The 24,381-nt window shown below is 39.6% G+C and overlaps 1 protein-coding gene across 1 annotated transcript in view; it reads left to right on the forward strand.

Annotated features, from left to right (window-relative positions):
- The window catches only part of Fmn2 (formin 2), a 290,079-nt gene that overhangs the window by 135,895 nt on the left and 129,803 nt on the right, over positions 1–24,381 (forward strand). Inside the window, exon 8 of the mRNA XM_075989205.1 lies at positions 98–159. Coding sequence (XP_075845320.1) covers positions 98–159 — 62 coding nt within the window. The remainder of the gene's footprint in view (positions 1–97; positions 160–24,381) is intronic.

The following is a 24,381-nucleotide window of genomic DNA, read 5'->3' on the forward strand; positions in this document are numbered from 1 at the left end:
CCAACTGGGGGCCATGAACACTTTGGCTGGCAGAATTAATCATTTCACAGCTGCCGTATGGTAATTTACATTCTTTTCTGTGCCCTTTTTTCCACAGCTGTTGTGAACTTGGACAATTCGGTGGTTGACCTAGAGACCCTTCAAGCTCTCTATGAGAATGTAAGTAGAAGTTGTTCCTGTGTGATCTGCTGAGTACTTGTGTGTGCTCACATGTCTGGCTGTTCTAATGTCTTCTGAGGAAACGCAATCTTCATGTAGTTCTGTGTTCAAAATGCTTTCTAGGGACATATTGAGCAAATGTGTGGTCCCAGGGTTTTCAGAGCTGACTCTAAATTGCTGCTTTTAACATTATGCATGCTTCCTCTTCTAAAATAACAGCAATGATGGTGTGGGCACTAACTTCAGCCAAACATTGTTCTCTGCCCTTCACAGATTTAGAATTTTTTTCTCAGTTCTCACTATTTCAAAGAGAACTAATTTTACAATATGATAATATTTGGTGCAGGACAAATTTAGGCTTGGTGTCTTTTTTTAAATGTTCTGTACAAATTTATATTTTTAATCTTCTATTAGAAACAAAATTTATACATATTCATGACATACAAAATGATATCATGGTTTACCAATGTGGAATAAGTCTAATTAATATATCCATTAAGTCAGATACTTAGCTTTTGTGGTAAGAATATGGGACAATTAGTCTATTAGGAAGTTTGTGATGTAGTGAAGAGTGTTTACCTGTGATGATTCGAAAGAGAATGACCCCAAAGGAGTGCCAGTTTAAGATGTATGGCATTGTTAGAGTCGGTGTGGGCTTGTCGAAGGAAGTGTGTCACTGTGGGGTATAGGCTTTGAGAGTCTTCTATGCTCAAGCTATGACCATTGCCACATTTCACTTCCTGTTGACTATGGATCAAGATGTAGGACTCTCAGCTCCTTCTCCAACACCGTGTCTGCCTGCATGCAACCATGTCCTACCATGATGATTTAAAGGATTAATCCTCTAAAACTATATGCCACCCAATTAAATGTTTTTCTTTGTAAGAGTTGCTATGCTCATGGTGTCTCTTCACAGCAATAGAAATTCTAACTAATATGTCATCATACTATGAAATGCATCTCCAAAGCCTTCACTCCCACATATTAATTGAGGGATTGTATATACATATCAACAAATGTTCACACACACACACACACACACACACACACGGCTTATTTTATTTAGCAAAATGCTTTCAAACTCTGTCTTTATTGCATCATGTTTGTTGCTTTTTCAGGCTGAAAAATATTGACTATATGTGTGTGTGTATGTTTGTGTGTGAGTGTGGGTTACAGTTTATTCATTCATCTGTAAGACACAGCATAAAGCTTTATTTGGAGCATTTTGAACAGTGGTTCAGTGATCAAGGGAGGGCAGATACCTGCCTCCTAAACACATTGGTGTTAAATCTTTTGAGTCAGTATCTAGAAGCAAGATTGCCACCATTCACACAGTATTCAGTATTCACAGACTTTCTTCTTTTTACATGTTGCTGTTCTGGGAGATGTGAAGTGCCATCCCATTGTAAAGTCAGTTTATGTTTCTCTGATGATTTGTCATGCTGAACACATACCTGTTGGATAATTCTATGTCTTGAGTGTCGAGTGTCAAACTCAGGTCATCACACATGGCAGCAGGTGCCTTTGCCCACTGAACCATCTCACTATCCTGGTGTGTGTTTCTAATCTTTCAATAGTCTAAGATTTTTTTCCCCGTGACTTTGCTTTTAGTCTGATTTTCTTGTACTTAGTGGTGTTCTCTTTGACTTGGATTTGGTTGTAGAACTCTGATCTTCTTCTACCTGGATATTGATTTCTTTGCCCAGATCAGTCATTATTTCAGTCATTATAAATATGCTTTATTTTTCTTTTAGTTTTTCTGCCCTTAAATTCTTACCTTACACTGGTTAGGACTGTTGATGGTGTCCTTTAACTCATGTGGGCTTTCTTAATTCTTTATCTCTCCCTTTGCTTCCTAATTGAAACCATTGCCTCTCAACTGATTCTTCAGCAAGGACCTTGATGTTGGAGTGGCCTATGGCAGTCTTCCTCTCCAAAATTTACTTCAAGAATACTATTTTTAGTTCTGTGTTAAAATTTAGTTTTATTTGTATATTATTTGTATATTTTTGTAGTTTATTTGACTTTACGGAAAGTTTTCTAAATATTTTTTTTTTGTCATTTCATAGATCTCCTTTTCTTTGAGAGTCCATTGTTAAAAATTTTTAATTGCTTTTAAAGGTGTTTTGTGTTCATGCGTTCTGGTTTTTACACATTTTCTGGCTTGAGTGTTTAGCTCATGATTGTGGACAGTCTACCCAGAAATGACCCTGGGCAGGCTCAGGTCGACTGATTACCGTGGTCCTCATCTTTTCTGGCTAGACAGCTTCTCAGTTCCATAACACTGCAGTCACTTGTGTTTTCGCCGGGACATAGGGGATACACCCTGGCCAGATGGTACCGTTGTTTTTGTGTAGCAGTTGGTAGCATTACTTAATAGGTCTGGGTTTAAAGGAATTTGTGTGTGTAATTAAATGGCAGTGTGATGCCCTGGTTGTCAGATTTGGACATGTCTGTCCACAAACAGTTGACATCATGTTCACTGTGATATAGTCACAATAAAATACCCCAAGCATATCTAAGGGGTGTATACATTTACTACCGTTTCCCCATTTGAAAGCTCTTTCTTCACTCTGAGATTACCCCAGCATCTTCCTCATTTTCAGACATAGATTCTTTTCTCATTTGTCTTTATCTGTTCAAACCATCCATGAAATGGGGTAACCTCTATTTTATCATTTTAAATTTTATCATTTTTATTTTTCTCAAAAATTAATGTTTTTTTAAAATTTTTTAATCAACGTTTTTCACTTATTTTGCATACAGACCATAGTTTCCCCTCCTTCAACTCCTCCCATTTCCGACCCCTGACTCTTATCTACCCCCATCCCCATCCACTCCCTCCTTTTTCATTCAGAATGGAGCAAGCCTCCCATGTGCTTGAACAAAACATTGCATATTAAGTTGAGGTAAGACCAAGCTCCTCCCCAGATGGGGGGGATGGGAAAAATTCAAGTTTTAAAAATCAAATATTTATCAAATTTAATAATTTTTTCTTCAAATTTAGTAATTTATCTTTAAGCAAAAATATTGGCACATAGACACTTCTAAAAGATAACACAATGCCCCATCAAAATATTTCTAATGCTTCATAGTGAGACTCTTGTCTTCATAATAGGGAAAGAAAAAAAGGTTAGGAGCTGGAACATATAAAAATGTTTACATTTTTGAAACATCTCCTCAGGGAATTTGGTAGACAATATAGAGGCAGTTCAAAAAGAAATAAACGTGTCTGTCTAATAAACATTTGAAAAAGTTTGTATTCTTAATAGTCAACAGGCATAATAAAATAAGACATCAATGAGATAAGTTTTCTTAACTCTCCAATCAAAGAGTATGTTGGCGTTTCAAAACTAAGCAAAACAACGGTGGAGTCAAAAGAAAGTCCGTTTTATGTATCTGATGGTACAATCCCCATGAAAACAATTTGGCAGAATCTCCTAGACGAAGATGCACTGAACATGCAGCCCAGGAATTCTACCCTTCATGCTGCATTCTCAGCAGGCTGCCAACCACCAAACACGTTTATAGGTTCAGCACATGGATCCACTCCTACGTGTCTACTATCTGAATGCAACTCCAAGACAAATTGACCTAGACCAGAAGAATTAAGAGAATTTTAAAATACGGTTTCAAGCTATTAAGCTTTAGAACAATTTGTTTCACATGAGAAAAGCCTACCCCCCTTCATGCTTCCCTTTGCTGTATGTGAATCTAAATATAAATACAGTGAACATAAAACCAAGATCATATTATCATTATGCAACTAATGTGGAATAATATTTTCCATATGAAGCAATGTGTTTGCTCTTGTTATTTTTTCTATGACTTGAGAAAACCAGAAAAACAAGTGAAAGGGGGAAAATATTTTCCTTGCCATTCCTGGAAAGTTGCTGAGACTTTTGTGTGCTATGGCTGTGCTATCCACCCTCACGTGATCTTTGGGGACCTGATATTTTATGGTAACAAAGAAACTTTGCTTGGCTGTATTCATCTGAGAAAAGCTGGTTATGGAGTTGATATGGCTGAGGTGCTCATGTTTGTCACATTTTTATTTTTTTTCATAGTTTTCATGTCTGCTACTCCTCTGTCTCCTCCTGTGTCATTCTCTTTGAATTAAACAGTTTTACAGGGGAGTTTCCTACTAGTGAATTCCCATAGTTTTTATCTGATAGAATCTTCTTTCTCATTTTGGAGGGACAGTCTTGCTGTGCATAAAATTCTTGACTGATTAGTGTTTGTTATATGGTAAATGGATTGGCCCACTGACCCCTAACCTCTCAGTTATATGGCCTGAAATATGCCAATGAATATGGGTCTTTGTATGTTACGTGTTGCTTCTCTTTCCCACTGGAGAGATTATGTGTGCCAAATCTTGGTTAGAATATGTCTTGGTGTAAATCTCTGTTGTATCAATTTACCATGATACCCAGTCTCATGAAAGGTTGAAGAATCTTGATAATCAACTTGCTTAGACTTAGGTTCACCATGGCAACAACTTCTGGGTGTGTATTTAAGGGAGTTCCTCTGTTGGATTGCCCGAGGTGAGATGACCCATCCTAAAAAGGAGGAAATGATCTGAGCACCAACATTCAACCCTGACTGTGGATCCAATGTAACCACCACCTCAAGCTTCTACTGCCTTGACTTCCCCATCATGGTGAACTCTGCATGAAGTCCAAATAAACATTTTCTTTCTTTTGTCCCAAATACAAGTAAATAACTAATACATGTGGTATTGAGACAAAGAACAAACTCTCAGGTTTTATATATGTATGCATATTAGAAAAATATATATGAAAGAAGTGGATTTGAGGACAAGTAGGTCTGTATTGATTTTTCAGAAAACTGAACCTGCCTACGGGCCGAGAAAAGAAGAGAAATGGGATTGAGTTTTTAAAGAAGTTTGTTAAGCATAAGGATGTCACTTTAAAAAGGGGGAGAATAAAGGGAAAAAAAATCTCATCATTGCTTAAAGTGATTTTTCCAAGTGATCTGGAGATATGGATCAATGTCCAGAGTGTCCTGAAGACAGTCCAGCATAATCCTGTCCCCAGTGGCTGTCTCTTCTGTTATAGACTAAGGGCATGTCAGGCAGGCATGTGGCATAGATTGATTATAGGGTGGAGAGAGTAGGTGGACAGCTCAAAGTAGTTAGCTTTGAGACCATGTCCTCTCTTGTCTCTGCAAATGTCACTATTACTATTCTAACCTTACATGGAGTTGATCTTCTTGGATGTTTATATTCTAAGTATTCATCAAATTTGGCAAAGCTTCAGCCATTAGTTTTTCATTTCCGTTCTCTGTTCCTTTCTTCCTGGGATCCAGTGTTGAGTGCTCATGTTCCTTGTGTCCCACAGTTTCCAAAGGGCCCTTATGATGTTCTTCAATCTTTTTTCTGTTCCTCAAACCTGTTATCTTCTCTAGTCCTAAGCCCAAGTTTGTGGATCCTTTTTCTGCCTACTCAAGCCTATCTGCATTTGTGCAACCCAGTCGGAAGGCTCCTCTATGTCACTATACCTTTATACCTCTCAGCACCAGACTTTCATTTCCATTCCTTATTTATATTTTTAGATTTTTCTGTCTTTTTATTGATGCTGTCATTTTGGCTGCCCATTGTTTTTCTTGCTATTTCCATCTCTTCTTTGAGGTGTATAAAAATTCTCGTCATGCATATTATCTCATGATGTCTCTTTCAATAGGCCCCAGTTTCTTGAAAATTTGATTAATTTTATTTAGAATCTGATAATGTGGTGATGCAGCTCATTCTCTGGGATTCACTGCTTTATTGTTGCTATTGTTTACTCTGACTAAGGTGAGTTGTCTTGGGGCTGATAATTAGATTGTGGTATAAATTTAAGCTTTTTTTCCTGAACTCACAGTCTTATTATGGGAATGTGAGGTCACTTTCTGATCTAACCCTATGTCCATACTTGTTCTTAAAAGCTCATTCCCAAAAGGTAAGAAAAAAAATCAGGATTATGGAAACAAACTCTAACCCTTTGAACACTTGGGATTTATTTCAGCCAGTCAGGGAGGAGATTCTACAAGTGAGGTGTAATGATGGCTTGCCCTGTCTATCCACCTGTATGATCAATACTAAGATGCATTATCAAACCACAGAGCACTGAGTCTTTTCCTCCCTCCCTCCCTCCCTCCCTCCCTCCCTCCCTCCTTTCCTCCCTCCTCCTTCCTTCCCTCCTCCTTCCCTCCTCCTTCCCTTCCTTCCTTCCTCCTCCTTCCCTCCCTCTCTCTCTCCTTCCCTCCTTCCCTGTCTGTCTGTCTGTCTGTCTGTCTATCTGTCATAAGTACCGGTTCCTATAATCCATGCCAGTTTGATCTAGGAACATGTAGGCGGCTGGGTGCCATAGAGGTGGGATGGGAGATGGGTAGCTGCTAATAGGATAAGAGCTAAATTGGGTGACTCAGATACACCCAACTTAAAGCCCAATTCCTCTCCTGTAAGTGGCAAACTTGAAACAGACTCCAGAGTCCCTAAGAGGTTGAATCAAGAAGATTCTGCTATTACTAGTTTTTGTCAACTTGTGGTTGGCATCCGCTGGCTGTGTTTTCCCCTAAGAGTATATCTCATTTTTCTGTGCTTTGGTTTATTTGATAATTATATGTTAGACAATACTTATCCATGTATTTAATTATTAATTGCACAAAATAAAACAATTAAATGAAATCAGTACTCTTTCTATTGTATATAAATGTGCTTTTTTTTTTCAGAAAAAGGGAATCTGATTTGTTTTTAAATACCTATTATCTAGGATTAATTTTCAGCAGCAGCCACAGTGAAACACTGTTGTTTTGTAGCCCATATTGAAAACACATTGCACAATTTAGAAACAAAAGTAAAAATAAAATATGAAGGTAGAGGAGATAGCTGAGTGGATAAATGTATTTGCTGAATAAATGTGAGGACCAGAGTTCCCCAGAACCTGTGGAAATGCAGGGTGGGCATCACAACCACCTGCAATTTCCGTGCTCAGAAGGCAGAGAAGTAGATTGCCAGAACAAAGAGCCAGGTGACTAGCTAGATTAGTCATATCAGAGAACTCTGGGTTCAGTTCATGGAATTGGCCTCAAAGAATAGGGTGGAGACTGATCAAAGAACACTCCTGCCCACTCCTGCCGTTGAGTTTGGGTCTCCTCAGGCATCATCACCCATCTGTATATGAACCTACATGCAGAAGGTTAATATTCAGGAGGATGCCTATATGTTTTTCTTTGGGTTCTCCTTATTTAGCTTCTCTAGGATCACTAATTATAGGCTCAATGTCCTTGGTTTAGGCTAGAAACCAAATATGAGTGAGTACATCCCATGTTCCTCTTTTTGGGTCTGGCTTACCTCACTCAGGATAGTGTTTTCTATTTCCATCCATTTGCATGCAAAATTCAAGAAGTCCTTGTTTTTTATTGCTGAGTAGTACTCTAATATTAACCTTCAGCAAGCGATGAAAGGAGACAGAGACAGAGACCCACATTGGAGCACAGGACTGAAATCTCAAGGTCCAAATCAGGAGCAGAAGGAGAGAGAGCATGAGCAAGGAACTCAGGACCGCGAGGGGTGCACCCACACACTGAGACAATGGGGATGTTCTACTGGGAACTCACCAAGACCAGCTGGCCTGGGTCTGGAAAAGCCTGGGATAAAACCGGACTCTCTGAACATAGGGGACAATGAGGACTACTGAGAACTCAAGAACAATGGCAATGGGTTTCTGATCCTACTGCACGCACTGGCTTTGTGGGAGCCTAGGCAGTTTGGATGCTCAACTTACTAGACCTGGATGGAGGTGGGGGTTCCTTGGACTTCCCACAGGACAGGGAACCCTGATTGCTTTTCGGGCTGAGGGGGAGGGAAATGGGAGGCGGTGGCGGGGAAGAGACAGAAATCTTTAATAAATAAATAAATTAAAAAAAAAAGAAACCAGAGCAAAGATAAATGAAATAAAAACAAAGAAAATGGTACAAAGAATCAAAAAAAAATGAACCTACATGCACACATGCATATGCGTACTTGCATGAACACATGTGAACAAACATACAGCCGTATATACACACTAAACAGGCTTTTCCTTTTTAAAAAATGCAACTACTCAGTCTTTAGATATGTCTAATTAAATGATAGTCTTCAGTTGGAGGACATCTTTAGTTAATTAATCTAGTAAAGACACTTGTACACCATTTAAATAATGCTACAATAGGACATTGCAATAAATCCAGATTTGCAGAAACATGTATTATAAAGCATCATGGCTATGCATATCATGCAGTTTTAGCATCATAATATAGTCAGTGTGTGTGTATGTATGTGTGTGTGTGTGTGTCTATGTGTGTCCCTGTGTTCATTCGCATATCAAAGCCAAAGGTTAGTGTTGGAATATCCTCTTCAATTGATTTATAACCTACCAGTACAGGTTCAAACAAGAAACAGAAGCCAGAAAATATTACAAAAGGAAAATTTATTATAATAAATAATTGTCATGTGATAGGAGAATTCAGAGTTAAAGTGACATCTCTCATCATAACTTGGGGCTAAGCAAGCATATCTAGGGAAGGACAAATTTTGAAGGGGGTCCTTCAAGACTGGTGAGCAGATCTCACTGGGGAATGTGTGCTTGTAGCCCATTAGTTCATCTGGACCACTACTAATAGGTAATCAGGAAAGAAGCTTTCTGTGGCCAGTGGATAGACTCGTGTCATTCTTACAACCGTCAGCATTGCTGTAATTGTTAAGATGCTTGGAATATAGGGTGGATTTCCAAAGTCCAGGAAACAAACCTCAGGGGCCAGATGGGCCATGGCAAGTTTAGTACAAGTGTTAAGTGGTCAGAGAGCCTAGGCAATGGTTGCATAGCTTCCAAACAGGCCTTGCACAATGTGAGCTGCTTGGGTAGTGTCAGGGTGCCCTCAGCTGTCCTCTGATGCCTCTGCTGTGGGTCAGAACTGCAACAGCAGACACAAAAGGCTGCTTTTCAGTGGGAAGATGAACCCTTTTTCTGATGTAGCTCCTCTAGTGCCTCCTACAGGCTAAACCTAATTCTCTGTAAAGAAGGAAATGCCAAGGGCTCCCCTACTCTTTTATCTTGGCGTAGGTTCCAGAAAGTAAATTGCGAGATGAGCAGTAGTAAAGGGGCATAGATGATAACAGAAAAGACCCAGGATTGTGGACACATAGTCTTATCTGGCATGTAAGTCATATGTTGTATGTGACTCCATGTGACATTATTTCTATGAAGGGTGTCTGGAGGGGTTCAGCATGCATACACTTAGTTTTGGCATAGATTTTCTATGGAAAATTTTAAAACTTTATTGTATTGACATATTTATAATAATTTAAATAAAGCTACCTGAATAGGTCTTTCTTTGTGTATGATCTCTGAATAGGCTTAATTTTGCCTTACAAATAAAGACATTTGAGGGGGCATGCAAACTTTATTTAGAAAAAAATGTTTTAATTGCATTTTTTACAAATTTACGAGAGGTAATCTTTCATGGCATTCTACTACTTACCCTTGGGGACAAAGGATACAGCTAATGTGAATGCCTTCTCATAAATACACTTTCTTTTTGCCAGATGCTTAAATGCCAATGGACTGTTTTAAAGTAGTTGTATTTGATCTCCCTGAAACAGATGGAAGTATTTGTTATACAAACCTTATTTAGAATGTAATCTTTTCCCCCCCTTCTCTCTCTGATTGCATATGTTTGGCAGTGAGCTTTCCCTTCTAGATGTGAATGAATTTTGGGCAGTCTCCAAATCTAAACACACCCTAATTTCAAAAACCACAATCCTGAGGGCCCGATTCCTGTTTATCAAGGAATTAAGACTTTGTGAAAACCACATAGTTACTATATGCAGTCCACTGTAATGAGGATTTAAAAACAAAAACCTTTGTAGTTTGTTTAGGGTTATTGACTATCATTAAGTTCATAGAGCCAAGTCTCTGCAGTGTATAGTTAGTTAAATATATTGCTTCTGATTCTTAAAATATACTCATATTATGGCATGGTGAGTTTATTGAGTAAATAGAGAAAGATTCTGGGGTAGCAAGAGGGTGAGTTATTGGGTGCATTTTCCTTTCTTTTCTTTAGTGTATGGAGTGATTAACATTACATCTAAATGCATCTGAGATATCCATGGACAAGTGTGAGCTGATTTTTTTTTTTTTTGCTTTTCATTTTACTTCATATTGAGATAAAGGAACAAAAGCATCCCAAGTTGTTTGTAAAAAGAGTATTAAAACGAAGCTAGCCCTTGGAAGTCAATCCTATTAGAAGTTGAAATGAAGAAAAATGTGAGTAAAGATAGGAAGGGGGAAGAATCCTACACCCCTGTGTAATTAACCAGCTCTAATCCAATTTAAAGGAGGGGGAATGCAGGTATGGCAGAAAGAATGAGAAGTCTAAATTTACACTTCTCAGGATTGAATTTCACAGGCATACTTTATAGTTTTAGTAATCTTCACTTAGGGTGGTACTTGACATACCAGCACACGCTAATCTGGAAGAAGGCCGCAGCGTGTCACATGATACAGCATCCTGAAAAGCATATACCGTGTTGCATTAGTGGAAATGAATTGGATTAACCATCTGTGTTCCTCTTGTGTCCGAGAGGAATTGAATTGATTCTTGTTGTAAGCAACATTTAGCTATCAGGTTCTTCAAACAGACATGTATTGGCTTCACAAGCTCGCTGTTTTAAAGCTCCTCGCCTCTTGCATTTCGCTGTTCCTTTGAGCTAGTTCGTGGAATCCCTGTAAAGCATGTTCGCTTTTACCTGCAAATACGTTGAAGGTAAATTCCAGAATTAAAAACAAAAAGCTGTAGATGTTGAGTCATCCACAGATTGGTTCCATAGGCTTAAAAAAAAATAAAAACCAAAACTCCAGATCCTAAAATGACTGTGCCTGTTTGTGAATAACCAACTGTATTGCATGAGTTCCTAGAAAATGAGTTAAGCCGATTAGCATTGCTGCAGTAGTAACTGGAGAATGGAGTTGGTTGCTATACCTGCTTTCCCCCTTCTCTTACTCTTTTTTTTTATGTATTTTTTATTGATAAAAGGAGAATAAAGAAAAGAAAAAAAAAAACAAATTTCCACCTCCTCCCAGCCTCCCATTTCCCTCCCCCTCCTCCCATTCTTCTCCCCCTCCTCCCACCCCTCTCCCCTTCCCCCCACTTTTCTCCCCCTCCCTCTCCAGTCCAAAGAGCAGTCAGGGTTCCCTGCCCTGTGGTAAGTCCTAGGTCCTCCCCCCTCCGTCCATATCTAGGAAGGTGAACATCAGTTGGATAGCTGGTTTCCCAAAGGTTTCTTTACTGGCCTCCCATGCAGTTGCTATTCACTGGGAGTGGCCATTGCTAATGGCTATTTACAGATAGGCATGCCCTGCAGTTTTCTTTCAAGGTTTGTAGCTGACAAGCTGGCTGGTTTGAGTTTTGGCTGTTTTCATATGTTTGCTTTTAGTTCTATATAGTTCTGGCTACTTCACCATCTTTCAGCTCTCTGTCCTCCAACCACCTGACTGCGCTCAGTTCCTCCAGGTGGTTTTCACTCACACCAGAGAAGCAGTGAGCAGAGCGCTTCCGGAAGTCCTTCTCCAGAGGAAAGGCCATCAGACCTTTTGTTCCCTTTCCATCCTGTTTTCCTGGCGAACTTGTTCCTTGTGTCAGATGTCTTATGGGCTTACATCGTGGCTCCTCCTCCTCATTATTCACTGCTCGCTGTTAGCCGCTTGTCCGGCCTGTGTACTGTGCTCATATTCTCTTGATCATGTTCATCCTCAGCTTCTCCAAGCTCCTGAATCCCGCCCCCCCCCCAGTATTATCTGTGTTTGACGTGCAGTGAGTGCAACAAAACCATTCACCAAGTGGAGATCCACGAGCATTTATGGTATGTGTTTAACATACCAGCCTGAATGAATTCCTTTGCATGTTATTTGTTTTTGAATACCAGGCTTTGGAGCTGAGGAGATGGCTCAGTCAGTCTATTGCAGGCATATCTCTCTTTTCTTTTTTTTATATTTTTTTTATTGAAAAAATTTCCGCCTCCTCCCCGCCTCCCATTTTTCTCCTCCTCTCTCCACTTCTCTCCCCCTCCCTCTCTAGTCCAAAGAGCAGTCAGGGTTCCCTGCCCTGTGGGAAGTCCAAGGTCCTCCCCCCTCCATCCAGGTCTGGGAAGGTGAGCATCCAAAACAGGCTAGGCTCCCACAAAGCCAGTACATGCAATAGGATCAAAACCCAGTGCCATTGTCCTTGGCTTCTCTCTTTTCTTTTATGGAGATTTGGGTAAGATTTCCAAACCACCATCTTAACTAGAAGTTGAGCATTGCTTGTTACTTTAGAAAATGGTCTATGGCTTCATTGTTAGTGTCCCAGAAAGCAGAATCTAAGAGCATGGTGCAAAACCTGTTAGCCTAAGGGAGATACACTTGAGTTCCTTAGATTCTTGCCTCATAATTTTCTTTCTTTTCTTTGTTTTGTTTTCTGAGACAGGGATTCTTTTGTATCCCTGGTTATCCTAGAACTTGCTACATATGGAGAACAAATTGGTCTCCAACTCCCAGAAATCTGTCTGCCTCTGCCTAAGCCTATACCAACAAACTTTCCTTCTCATATTTTTAATCAGTGCTTACCTTATTGCATTTGAAGATCAGCATCTTCCTTGCATGTCAAGGAAGCCAATTAAAAGAGTACTTGTTACCCCATCACTTTTCTCCTCCATATCCACCCACTCAGCCTCCGAGTTTGAGGCCAGCCTTGTCTCCAGAGCAAGTTCCAGGATAGCAAAGGCTGCACACAAAGAAACATTGTCTTGAAAAACATCAATGTGAAGACCCTAGAGAAATTAATCACTTAAAGTTGGTTACCTCATTGCATTCCTTGAGGTAAGTGTTATTTTTTTTGTATGAATGCACCAGCACATGAGCTGTGTGCAGTGACCCTGGGTATATACTCTTTATATCCAGGTGTCAGTTTTCAATCCCACAAATCCAGTACAGAGCTTGCTCTTGCAGCGATACTTACAATGTCTCTCATCTGATCTTTAAAATAATGTACTAAAAGTACTTTCTATTCACGTACAAATAGAAATCTTCTGATATCTTCAGGTAGTACAAACTAGAAATTAAATAATTTCTAGTGTTATGTGACTCATTTAATAATGTAAATGCTTAGGTATGATTGAACCAGACTTTATGTCCCCTCTCCAAAAAAAAAAAGAAGGTTTAATGGTTTAAGGAGGAGATGCATGACATCCAGCTACAGCTGTGAGCCCAGACATCAGTTGACTAGAAAGAGGAGGGGGGCTATGACTGTCTATACAAAAGTCACATTCTGTTGAAAAACACTAGTTTAGCTACTGACCTTTTTTTTTTTTTTTTTTTTTGGTCCATACTGACCAAATCAAGAGATATTTCATGTTTCCATTACTTAAGGAGAGAGAAAAAATAGAAGAAGAAAGAGACATCACTGTGATCATCTTCATTCCTTAGAGAAGTAGACAGAGATGTGGTTCTCAGTAAATATGTCTGCAATCCTTCAGTGCTGCCTTAATCCCAGCTTTGATCCTTGCTTCTATTTCTTCTCATGTTTGAGTTCTAAATGTAAACCTTGCTCAATAATAGGAATACTTGTTTGTGTCTCTTTTTATTACACAGTCCTTTGGTCCTTTCATGGCATCCCCTCCTGCCCGTGAACATGAATTTTACATCTTTGTGTGTGGTGGTGAATTGTTTATATGTTCTCATCAACCAGCCATCATTTTCATATAAGTTCTCTTTCTCTGTGGTCACCTTCTTGCTTCTCGCTTTGACAGCATTAACAAACCTTTCAGCTCAAGAGGATGCAGAAAGTGTCTCTAGCACATACACGCTCAACCGTTCAGCAATCTGAGGAGGACAGACTCTCTGACACACACATTAAACATTCCCCAGTAATTTTCCATGACGGCAGGCAAGCATTAGCGAAATGGTACAGTTGGCTAGCAGATATAATAAATTTTTTCAACCTGATGCCATAAATGTCTGCTAGACCACCCTTACATTCTTTTATTCTGCTGATGTTAAATGAATGTACTTAAATCTAGGAACATTGTGGTCTATGTAGAAAACTTCCAGGTTTGGCTTGAGTATTGTTATATAAAAAGAGGATTTTTTTTAAATTTCATTTCTTTCCTTATTTTATTTTTGTAGTGGTAGCAGAGCGTGTGGGAAGCACTGTCAATGGAATTCAGGTTTCTACACAGGCTAGGAAAACGTTCTTTCTCTGAATTATGACCTCTGCTCCGATGGTTTTTTAAAATACCTCCTATGAACCTTGCTTATCACTGAAGCTAGATCCTGAGTTGAAATTACATTACGCATGAAGAGAAAAAACAGTGGATGCCTTTGACGTATGATGCCTGATACGGTCATCAACTTTCCTTGCTTGTTGCTCATGATTACAACAGCTGGAATTTAATTGGGCAATAAATTTATTAAAGGAGTAAATAATTAGCTCTCTTAATCAGATATAGAGCTCCTCGGATGTTTTCCGTCACCGGACTGACATAGGAACTTGAGCGGTTCCAGATGGTATCTCATGTATGTTTGTTTCTGAATTATTTTGTGTTCTTTCATGTTTACACATAGAGTTAAATGTTCAAAATTTGGAGGTTCCCCTCAAATATTCTAGCTATTGGATACGTAATGTTCAGTTTTTATAGTACATGAAAGCCATTTTTTAATTCACTCAGCTGTTAAGTGGTTTTGTGTATTCCAAGAACAAGATCCGCAGGAAGCAGTATGAGGATCTGTAGGACGCTATACTGGTTACTTTCCTATTGCTTTGATAAAGAAGCTTACTGACTCTGGCCTGACAGCAAGGGAACCAGTATAGGACCAAACTAGGCCCTATACTTGTGGGTGACAGTTGTATGACTGGAGCAAACTGTGGGGCCACCGGCAGTGACACCAGGATTTATCCCTACTACTTGTTCTGACTTTTTGAATCCTATTCTCTCTGGAGGGATACCTTGCTCATCCTAGTTAGAGTGGGGAGGGCCTTGGTCCTACCTCAAAGCAATCAATGTGCTAGACTTTACTGACTCCCCATGGGGAGCCTTATCCTCTGTGAGGAGTGTATAGGGGGTGGGATGGGGAAGAAAGATGGAGGAAGCAGGAGAAGGGGAGAAAGTGGGTACTATTTGACATGTAAAATTAGAAAAAAAAATGTGTGTGTGTGTGTGTTTTTAATGAGTTAAAAAAAGAAAAGGAAAAGAAACCTGGTGAAAGTTAGTTGAGATGGAGTTTGTTTGGGTTGAAGGCACTGCCTATCATGTGGGAAGGTACGGTAGCCAGCATGTGAGGCAGCCAGTCACATGATCTCCACAGTCAGGAAGCCCCGCTGTGGGCCCTCCACTGTCTCTCTTCAATCCCCGACCACAGCCCATTGAATTCCACCTACATGCAGGATGAGTCCTCCCTTCTCAGTTAAACACTCCGGATACTTCATCCTCACAGACAGCCCTGAAGGCTCACCTCTAATGTGATTCTGCATCCTGGCCAACTGACCGACAGGATTAATCATTATTACCAGGAAACAATCCTGAAAGATTTGAGGATTAGAAGAGGTGTGAGCCGGCACAATAACCCAGTAGATAAAGCTACCTTCGACCTGACCACCTGAGTTTTATCTCTGGAACCCCTGTGGTGGAGAGAACTGATTCCTACTAATTGTCCTTTGACTCCCTCTCACCCCACACCAAAATAAGTGGGAGAAAAGGACAATTAAAAAGGTTTAAGTCAGCAAACGTTAACATCCTTACCACATTCTGTTGACTTTGCAGTGTACAAGAGGATGATTTAAGTGGCCCTTTAATAATGTATGTTTTCCTTTCAAAGTCCCAAGACCAAAAAAGCTGTTTAAAGATGCAAAGATGACATAATTTACATATTTATATTTCAATATTCACAAAATGAGAGATGCCATCAAATCTCATGTATTTCACAGGACCTACATGGCTCTGTACCAGGTTGTATTTGCCTTTTTTGTGAATGGTGACTGAAACCGAATGATCTTGGCCTACTGTTGTCAATGTAAGAGAGTTCTATTGAGGAAGGGAGGGAGTCAGTGAAGCAGCATCAAGTTCTAAAGCTGTTGGAGCTGTGGAGGTGCTCATGGTGAGCTGGCGAGTGGGGTGACATTTAGATATTGGAAAGTATTGTGCTGGAGAGAAGAACTATGGGAGTTCCTAGATTTAACTGGGTAGAGGTGTATAAAGAAACTGGTTTGAGGATGAGTAAGGATAGATATGGTCAGGCTGCTCTGGGGTAGCAGAGCGTCGCACATGGAAAGGACAAAACCATTTCTGAGTTATCAGTGGAACTGGACTTAACCGGAAAAGTTGCCACAGTGATGTGGGATGAAAAAGACCTGGATGAATAAAAATACACTTCTGTGTTTCATAGTTCTCTAGGGCAATAAAACCAATATAATGAATTTATACTGAAGGAAGGTTTATTTAATTGATATACTCTATGGTGTGGGTGGTCCATCGATGGCTGCCTGACACTGAGAGGCTGAGAATCAGACAGTTGCGTAATCATAAGACTTAGGACGGATTTTTCCTAAGCAGTCCAACTCAGGTACTGAAGCATTGGAAATTTCCAGGAGAGCTGCTGGTCTTCAGTCTTCATCAGAAGCCGAAATGAGCTGGTTTTGATACCAGTGGAGGAAGCGGCAGAGGCAGCAATAGGAAAGATGCACTTGCAGCAAGAGTGAAGACAGTCAGGCGAAGAGCAAAGTTCTCTTTCCCATCTCCTTCTTCTTTGGGATTCCACTAGAAAGGTCATCCACACTTAGGGTGGGTCTGCTCACTTCAGATAATCTGATCAAGAAAAGTTTCACAGTAATGTCTGGTAATATTCAGTTGATTCACTATCCAGTCAAACCGGCAACAAAACTCATCCATCACAACAGTATTGAGCTTTCCAAATAGAACAGACTTTGGAAACCAGATAAAATGAACACTCCGGCCTTTTTGATCTTTAAGTTTTGCTTAATTTTTTAATCATTATAGATGCATAGTAAATTGCAAAATAGTACACCGACATCTTAATCTCTTATTTGGTTTCCCCAAGATAGTATCTTAACAAGAGTAAAGTTGCAATGGAAATTGCACTGGTGCATTCAGTGGACTGATTTGGATTCTGCCCAGTTTCCATGCACCCCTGCTCTGGGGTGGAGGAGGTGGCATATGTACTTGTTTGGGTAGAAGGTTATTATCCTTTTCGTTACGTCTATCTCTTTATTGCCACAATCAACATACACAATTCTTCCATCCTTAAAAATGCCCCTTATGATGCCCTTTTAATTAAACCCCTGCCTCTCTTTCTCTTCTCTTCACCCATGGCAGCCAGGCTATACAATACACAGCAAACACTTGATGTCGTTCCTAGAATTTCAGCAATCTTGTGTTCTAATTCTTGCCTGGGTCTATTCATGCTTGTGTCTAAAGGAGGTAAGAAATATTCACTGAGAAGTGCCTGCTATGTAAAAGGAGAAATTGGCGGCTGATCTGCACCCATCCTCATGTTGCCGGACAATCTCTTGAATTGTCTTTTTTTCCCATTCAGTACAGTGTGAGTCTTACAAGATCCACCCAGGTTTCAAGTCAGAGATAGATTAGGGGTTCTGCCTACTCCTGGGGCAGTATTGGGCATTATTAAAGCATCATGAAAAGCTGATAAATTAAGCCACCATTTATGATCAGTTCCTGAGGTGTTGATGACAGAGATGGTGATAAGGAGGCAGAATGGCATAGCTAGCTTCCAAACCCATCACGGGTGACTCAGTAGGGAACTCTGAGTATTACCCTATTGTCACAAAGTAGAGGATGGTGCAAAGCAGGCAGTTCTCTCCACAGAGACTATCTGTGGCCATATGACTAGGTTGCATGAGACTAATGCATGGCATATTTCTGGTAGTCCCTGGGAGTAAGTCCTAAGCCCACCAGGATGCCGGCAGTCTCCTGTTTCATGGAAGATTTGATTGAAGACTTGTTCCTGGTATTTATAGTTGATTCTCTTAAATGATAAAGTTTGGGAATCAAAATGGAATCCTTCTACAAAGTTCTTAATCAGTTGTATAGGGCAGTGTTCCTTGGAGCCTCACCTGGAAATGACAGATATAATATGATTACATCTCGCACCTCAACTCAACCCTTTCAGATCCCATTTGTTCTCCTTCCTGTTCCTTCAAATGTTCAAATGTTGATGGTGCATGAAGGCAGGGAGAATTACCCTCTGTCAAGGTGACCGCCTTTCCTGAAGTAGCCACGTGGACAAAGAGACACACACAAGTGAGCAGCACTCAAGAGAGGAAGCTCCTTCAATCACATAAGTGAGCAGCGCTCAAGAGGGAAGTTCCTTCAATCACATAAGTGAGCAGCGCTCAAGAGGGAAGTTCCTTCAATCAGCCATGACCGATGTGATAATAAGCAATGCATTGTCTCTTGAAGCAGAGACACGGGCACAGGATAAATGCAGAGATGCAGCTGCATACGTTTACAGCCAGCTGAAGTTTATTCTAAACCAAGCTGCGTGTTTCAAACTCCAGATAAGTTTTGTCTCACACTGCTCCAAAGGGCCTGACAATGCTTCTCTAGTTCCTGTTGCAAGAAAAGATAACATCAAATAATTCTTGAATTGATTCCTGCCAAATGAGGTGGGAAATCTTTCTGCGTACTCAATGATGAAATAACACATTGCCTCCAAACTCTTGGTTGTGATTTAATAGAAAAAATAAAAGATTTTTAAAGGTGTATGTTCATAGAATTTTGAAAAGACCTGGGACCCATCTAAAACAAGTACTTGCTATATTTCTTGGAATTGTCTGGATGTCTCATAGCCTCCCTAATTTATCTGTAATCTTGTGTTGTAGATGCTCTTGTCTGGGCCCATTCATGCTCGTGTCTAAAGGGAGTTGATTATATCCATTATGAAGAGCCTTTTTTTGTAAAGTGGTGAAAAAAATCTATGGCTGATTTGCAACTGTCTTGATGTTGCCAGACCATCGTGCAGACAGGGACACATTTGCTGTCTAGGATATCAGTTTTGCATACTGTATCTCTGGAGTCATTGAAAACACTGTTCAAGAAAGCCTTCCTGTGTTGGATCTGAAGTTCACCCTGGATGTCTATATAAGTGCTGGTCTAGCCCATGTGATCATTATTGGAGCAGCAGATTTAATTACAGTAGAATTCTTACAAGTCAGACTTCAAAACTGTTAGGAGATGAATTGAAAGCCCTCTCTTTAACCATACAGTCCATGTGCAGCTGTCCGGGACCTTTCAGATCAGGGCAAGGGCATGCTGGAGGCTGTTAAAGCACCCCTGGACATTTACTTATAGTTCTAAAGAGAATGGGAAGCTATCAAAAATTTCCATCCCCTCCAAAAACATGTTCAACATTCTTAGTCATCAGAGAAATGAAAATCAAAACAACTCTGAGATTCCATCTTGCACCTGTAAGAGTAGACAAGATCAAAAAACACTGATGACAACTTATGCTGGAGAGGTTGTGGGGAAAAGGGAACACTCCTGCGTTGCTAGTGGGAATGAAAACTTGCACAACTCCTTTGGAAGTTATTGTGGTGATTTTTTTGTAAATTAGAAACAACCTTTCTCAAGACCCAGCAATACCACTTTTGGGTATATATCCAAAGGGTGCTCAATCGTGCCACAAGGATATGTGCTCAACTATGTTCATAGCAGCTTTGTTTGTCATAGCCATAACCTGGAAACAATCTAAATGCCCTTTGATTGAAGAATGGATAAGGGAAATGTGGTACATTTACATAATGGAGTACTACACAGCAGAAAAAAATGACATCTTGAATTTTTCAAAAAAATAGATGGATCTAGAAAACATTATTTTGAGTGAGATAACCCAGACGCAGAAAGACAATTATCACATGTACTCACTCATAAGTGGCTTTTAAACATAAAGCAAAGAAAACCAGCCTACAAATCACAATCTCAGAGAACTTAGACAACAATGGGGATACTAAGAGAGACTTACATAGGTCTAATCTACATGGGAAATAGAAAAAGACAAAATCTCCTGAGTAAATTGGGAGCATGGAAACCTTGGAGGAAGGATTGTAGGGGAGAGGCAGGGAGATGAGCAGAGAAAAATGTAGAGCTCAATAAAAAAGTAATCAGGAAAAAAAAATACCATGATCTATTGTATATACAAAAATGACTATAGTTTTTACTTTGTTTCTTCTTCTGTTAAAATACAAAATTTGAGTACTGTTCTTTCAAGGTCTTTGAAGAATTTTGCTGAGTTTTTGATTGGCATTGCTTTGTATCTGTAAATTGCTTTTGGTTAGATTGCCATTTTTACTATGTTAATTCTACCCACCCAAGAGCATGGGAGATCTTTCCACTTTCTGGTGTCTTCTTCAATTTCTTTCTTCAAAGATTTAAAGTTCTTGCCATACAATCTTCCACTTGTTTGGTTAGAGTTACTCCAAGATATTTTATGCTATTTGTGGCTATTGTGAAGGGTAATGTTTCTCTGATTTCTTTCTCAGCCTTTTCATCATCTGAGTACAGGAGAGCTACTGAGTTTTTTGAGTTAATCTTGTATTCTGCTACATTACTGAAAGTGTTTATGAGTTGTAGACGTTCCTTTGTAGGATTTTTGGGGCCACTTATGTAAACTATCATATCATCAACAAATAGTGAGAGTTTGACTTCTTCTTTTCCAATTTGTATCCCCTTGATCTACTTTTGGTGTCGTATTGTTCTAGCTAAGACCTCAAGAACTATATTAAATAGATATGGAGAGAGCGAACAACCTTGTCTTGTTCCTGATTTCAGTGGGATCGCTGGGAGTTTCTCTCCACTTAGTTTGATGTTGGTTGTTGGCTTGCTGTACATTGCCCTTATTATGTTTAGGTATGTTCCTTGTATCCCTGCTCTCTCCAAGACATTTATCATGAATGCAATGACTGGTAAACAGCATACCTTTGCATAAATGAATCCTCCAAATTCCTGTGTTTTTTTTTTTCTATTTGATTTTTTTTTTTTTGAAAACCCAGCATCTGTGGTTACCACAAACTAGTGGGCTAGAGAAAGAAGAGTCTTTGGGTTCCAACAAACCTAAACCATCCAGTTAACGTCTGGGTTGCGGTACAAATTTCAGTCATAGTTTGAGATAATTTGTATGGTTGAAGATAAGGGTAAGAATTTGAGACCTCAGTAGGTATAAAAACACCAGACGTTTACTTGATCTTTCATGTTTTGCAAGAAGAAATCCAGGATGATGGGTTAGGAACAGTTAGACATAAAAAGAGCACAGTCAGCTTATTAGAGTAACATTGTCTATCAAATCTAGTATTTTAGACCTCATTCTTGTACTTTCATGCTCATTTCTATGAGTTATAAGAAAACATTCTCAAATGTTATAGGAAACATTTTCTTTACACTAGGTGAAGGTATAGAGGACTTAATTCACACATACTTTGGATGGGTATCGTCCTCTTTTTGTATCTACTTTTTTGTGTGCTGTCATAAACAGAACTGATCCCACTTCAGGCATGCACAAGCATCTATGTTAGAGATTATTTGACCCCATAGGGCCCTTCAGCTTACTACTAGGATGATAAATAATTGCTATAATTTTCCCATCATGTCTTCAGTGTTTATGCTCACCCTTGTGTTTCCTGCCTTCTCTCTCCATGTGCTGGCTAGATTTATATCAACTTGATATAAACTATTGCCATCTGAAAAGAGGAAACCCCCTTTGAGAGAATACCTCTATGAGATCAGACAGAGAGATCAGCTTATAGAGCATTTTTTAAAATTAGTGACTGGTCAGGGTCAGCCCAGCCCATGAAAAGTAGTGCCATCATGATCCTGGGACCTATAAGAGAGCAGGCTGAGCAAGCCATGTGGAGCAAGCCAAGTAAACAGCACCCCTCCATGACTTCCACATGACTTCCCCGCCTCCAGGTTCCTGCTCTGTTTGATTTCCTGTCCTGATTTTCTTTGACTGTGAACTGTGATATGGAAATATAAACCAAATAACCTCTTTCCTTGTCAACTTGCTTTTTGTTCATGGCGTTTTGCCATAGCAATAGAAATTCTAAGTTACTCCCTAATCAGAAATCTACCTTCTGTTGCTGTTTATTGCTTGTTTATTTCTTTCTCCATTCAATCCTTGCCTAAATTTCTATTCTTTGTTGTTTTTTTAAAGTTACCAATTGATAAATATATGCTACAAACCATATTAGTTAACGGGATGTAAGGACACATAAGACAGAATATTCTTCTCATAAGATTTACATTTCAATCTAGAAACTCATGTATGTGTTTGTGTGTTTAGCTATCATCATCGTCATCATCGCCATCATCATCATCTAGCTACCATGGTACGCGCAGGAATGGCACAAAGCAAATAGAAACCTCATTTGCTTAGTCATCTCGGGAGAATATTCATTAAAATGAAAATAAGGGGGTCAGGACAAGCTTTCCCAAGATGATACTGAGGCAAAACAAAGTATACTAAATCAAGGTACATGAAGCACATTCCAAGCAGAAGAAACTCTGGGTCACTGAAGCTGCTGGGTAGATGACTGTGCCCCCAATAGTCCCTAGGAATGAAAGAAATAGGGCCACCCAGCAGCAGTTTTGAGCCACTGACATCTCAGGCTGACCTAGCCCAATGTGATTTCCCCCCAGTAGAATGGCATGATCAGGGTATTGAGCCACTGAAACCTTGGGCATGTTCATTAGCTATGAGAAGTGATATCAAAGTGATAATGAGCCTCATCCCAGGAGAACCGTTGGGATTGATAGTGAATGGGAGAAGAAGCAGAGTCTGAAAATATTTAAAAATGACTTATTCAGAGAACTTACTTTTTCTACTTATAAATCCATGGAGGTGGGGTCCTCTCGAAAATTCCCTTATTTCAGGCTACATTTATAGAAGCAATCTTCTAGAAGCTGAATTGAGATTTAGAGCCCACATGAGAGAATTTTCTCCCTCTATGGGAAGGATACTGTATTGTATGTACATTCTATTTCAGTCACCAGAAACCTATTTGAAAAGCCATTAGATTTGCAGGAAGACTGACCTTCATGCCATAAAAAGGCAAAGACTTTACTAGAAGTCAAAGAGGTTAAAAAATCTGATTCTAATATAGTTGAAGGAAATGTGTAAGTGTTGAAATTGACCCCAGAAGACAAACCAATGTTTGAATTTAGAGGAAGCACTTTGCTTAATATAGAACTGTTTTTCATTTTGTTTTTGAAGTGGTCTTTAAAGGCATAAACTAGTTTGAAACAACTGTTTACTTTTGTCACTGGAAGTGCTTGCTTCAGTATGGATGCAGCTAAAAAAGGATTTAGTCACCAACTATGGAGGGAAAGTCTACACCATAAATGTTCAGCAATTCCTACAGTCTACCCAAGAGACTCTTCAAAGTAAAGCCATTTTCACCATTACAATAAGATGGTGTTTATCATTTCGACAGTGGGAGACATATCTGATCTGATGATATTGTGAAAATACATTGTATTCTACAAAGTTTACATCCAAGAACCATACAATTGAGTTGCAAAAAGATTGCGGGTACTTTCAGGTAGTGATTCTTCTAGCTATACGCTCTCTCCCGAATAGTGCAGAAGACCTCTCAAGTTCTGGAGGACAAGAAAGCTCCAGTACACCTACCCATGGCATACTCTATCAGGCACACTTATCCCAGATGTGAGTAGGTAATAGTATTGATGCCGTGGGCTGTTGAAGTTTAGCACCAGAGACTCAATAATATATAATCGAAAGATACTTATTTTTCTAACCTACTGGTGCTATAATTTGGATAGAGTTTGAATGTCCCTTACAAAGGGCCAAGTGTTGGACACTTACGACATTGTGGGAGGTGCTAAAACTTTCAAAAGGTGGGGACTAGTGGGAGGGCCTTATGTCATAGAGGGAGCTGTCCTCAGAAGGGTATTAACAGAGCTCTTATGGAGCTATAGAGCTTGGAAAAACCTGGAGATTTTCAGTGAGTTTTAAGACCTAGCCCACATTCCTCTTTGACTTTTATTTGGCAATATGGCATCTCACTTCCTCCCACACTGCCTCCTCTTGTCATGGGGCTCTCTGCAGATCTGTACTGTTCCTTTTGGACTGTGACTCGGTAAAGCTAAGAACTAAATGAGCA

This window comes from Microtus pennsylvanicus, chromosome 10 (genome assembly GCF_037038515.1).
Source record: "Microtus pennsylvanicus isolate mMicPen1 chromosome 10, mMicPen1.hap1, whole genome shotgun sequence".
Lineage (NCBI taxonomy): Eukaryota > Metazoa > Chordata > Mammalia > Rodentia > Cricetidae > Microtus > Microtus pennsylvanicus.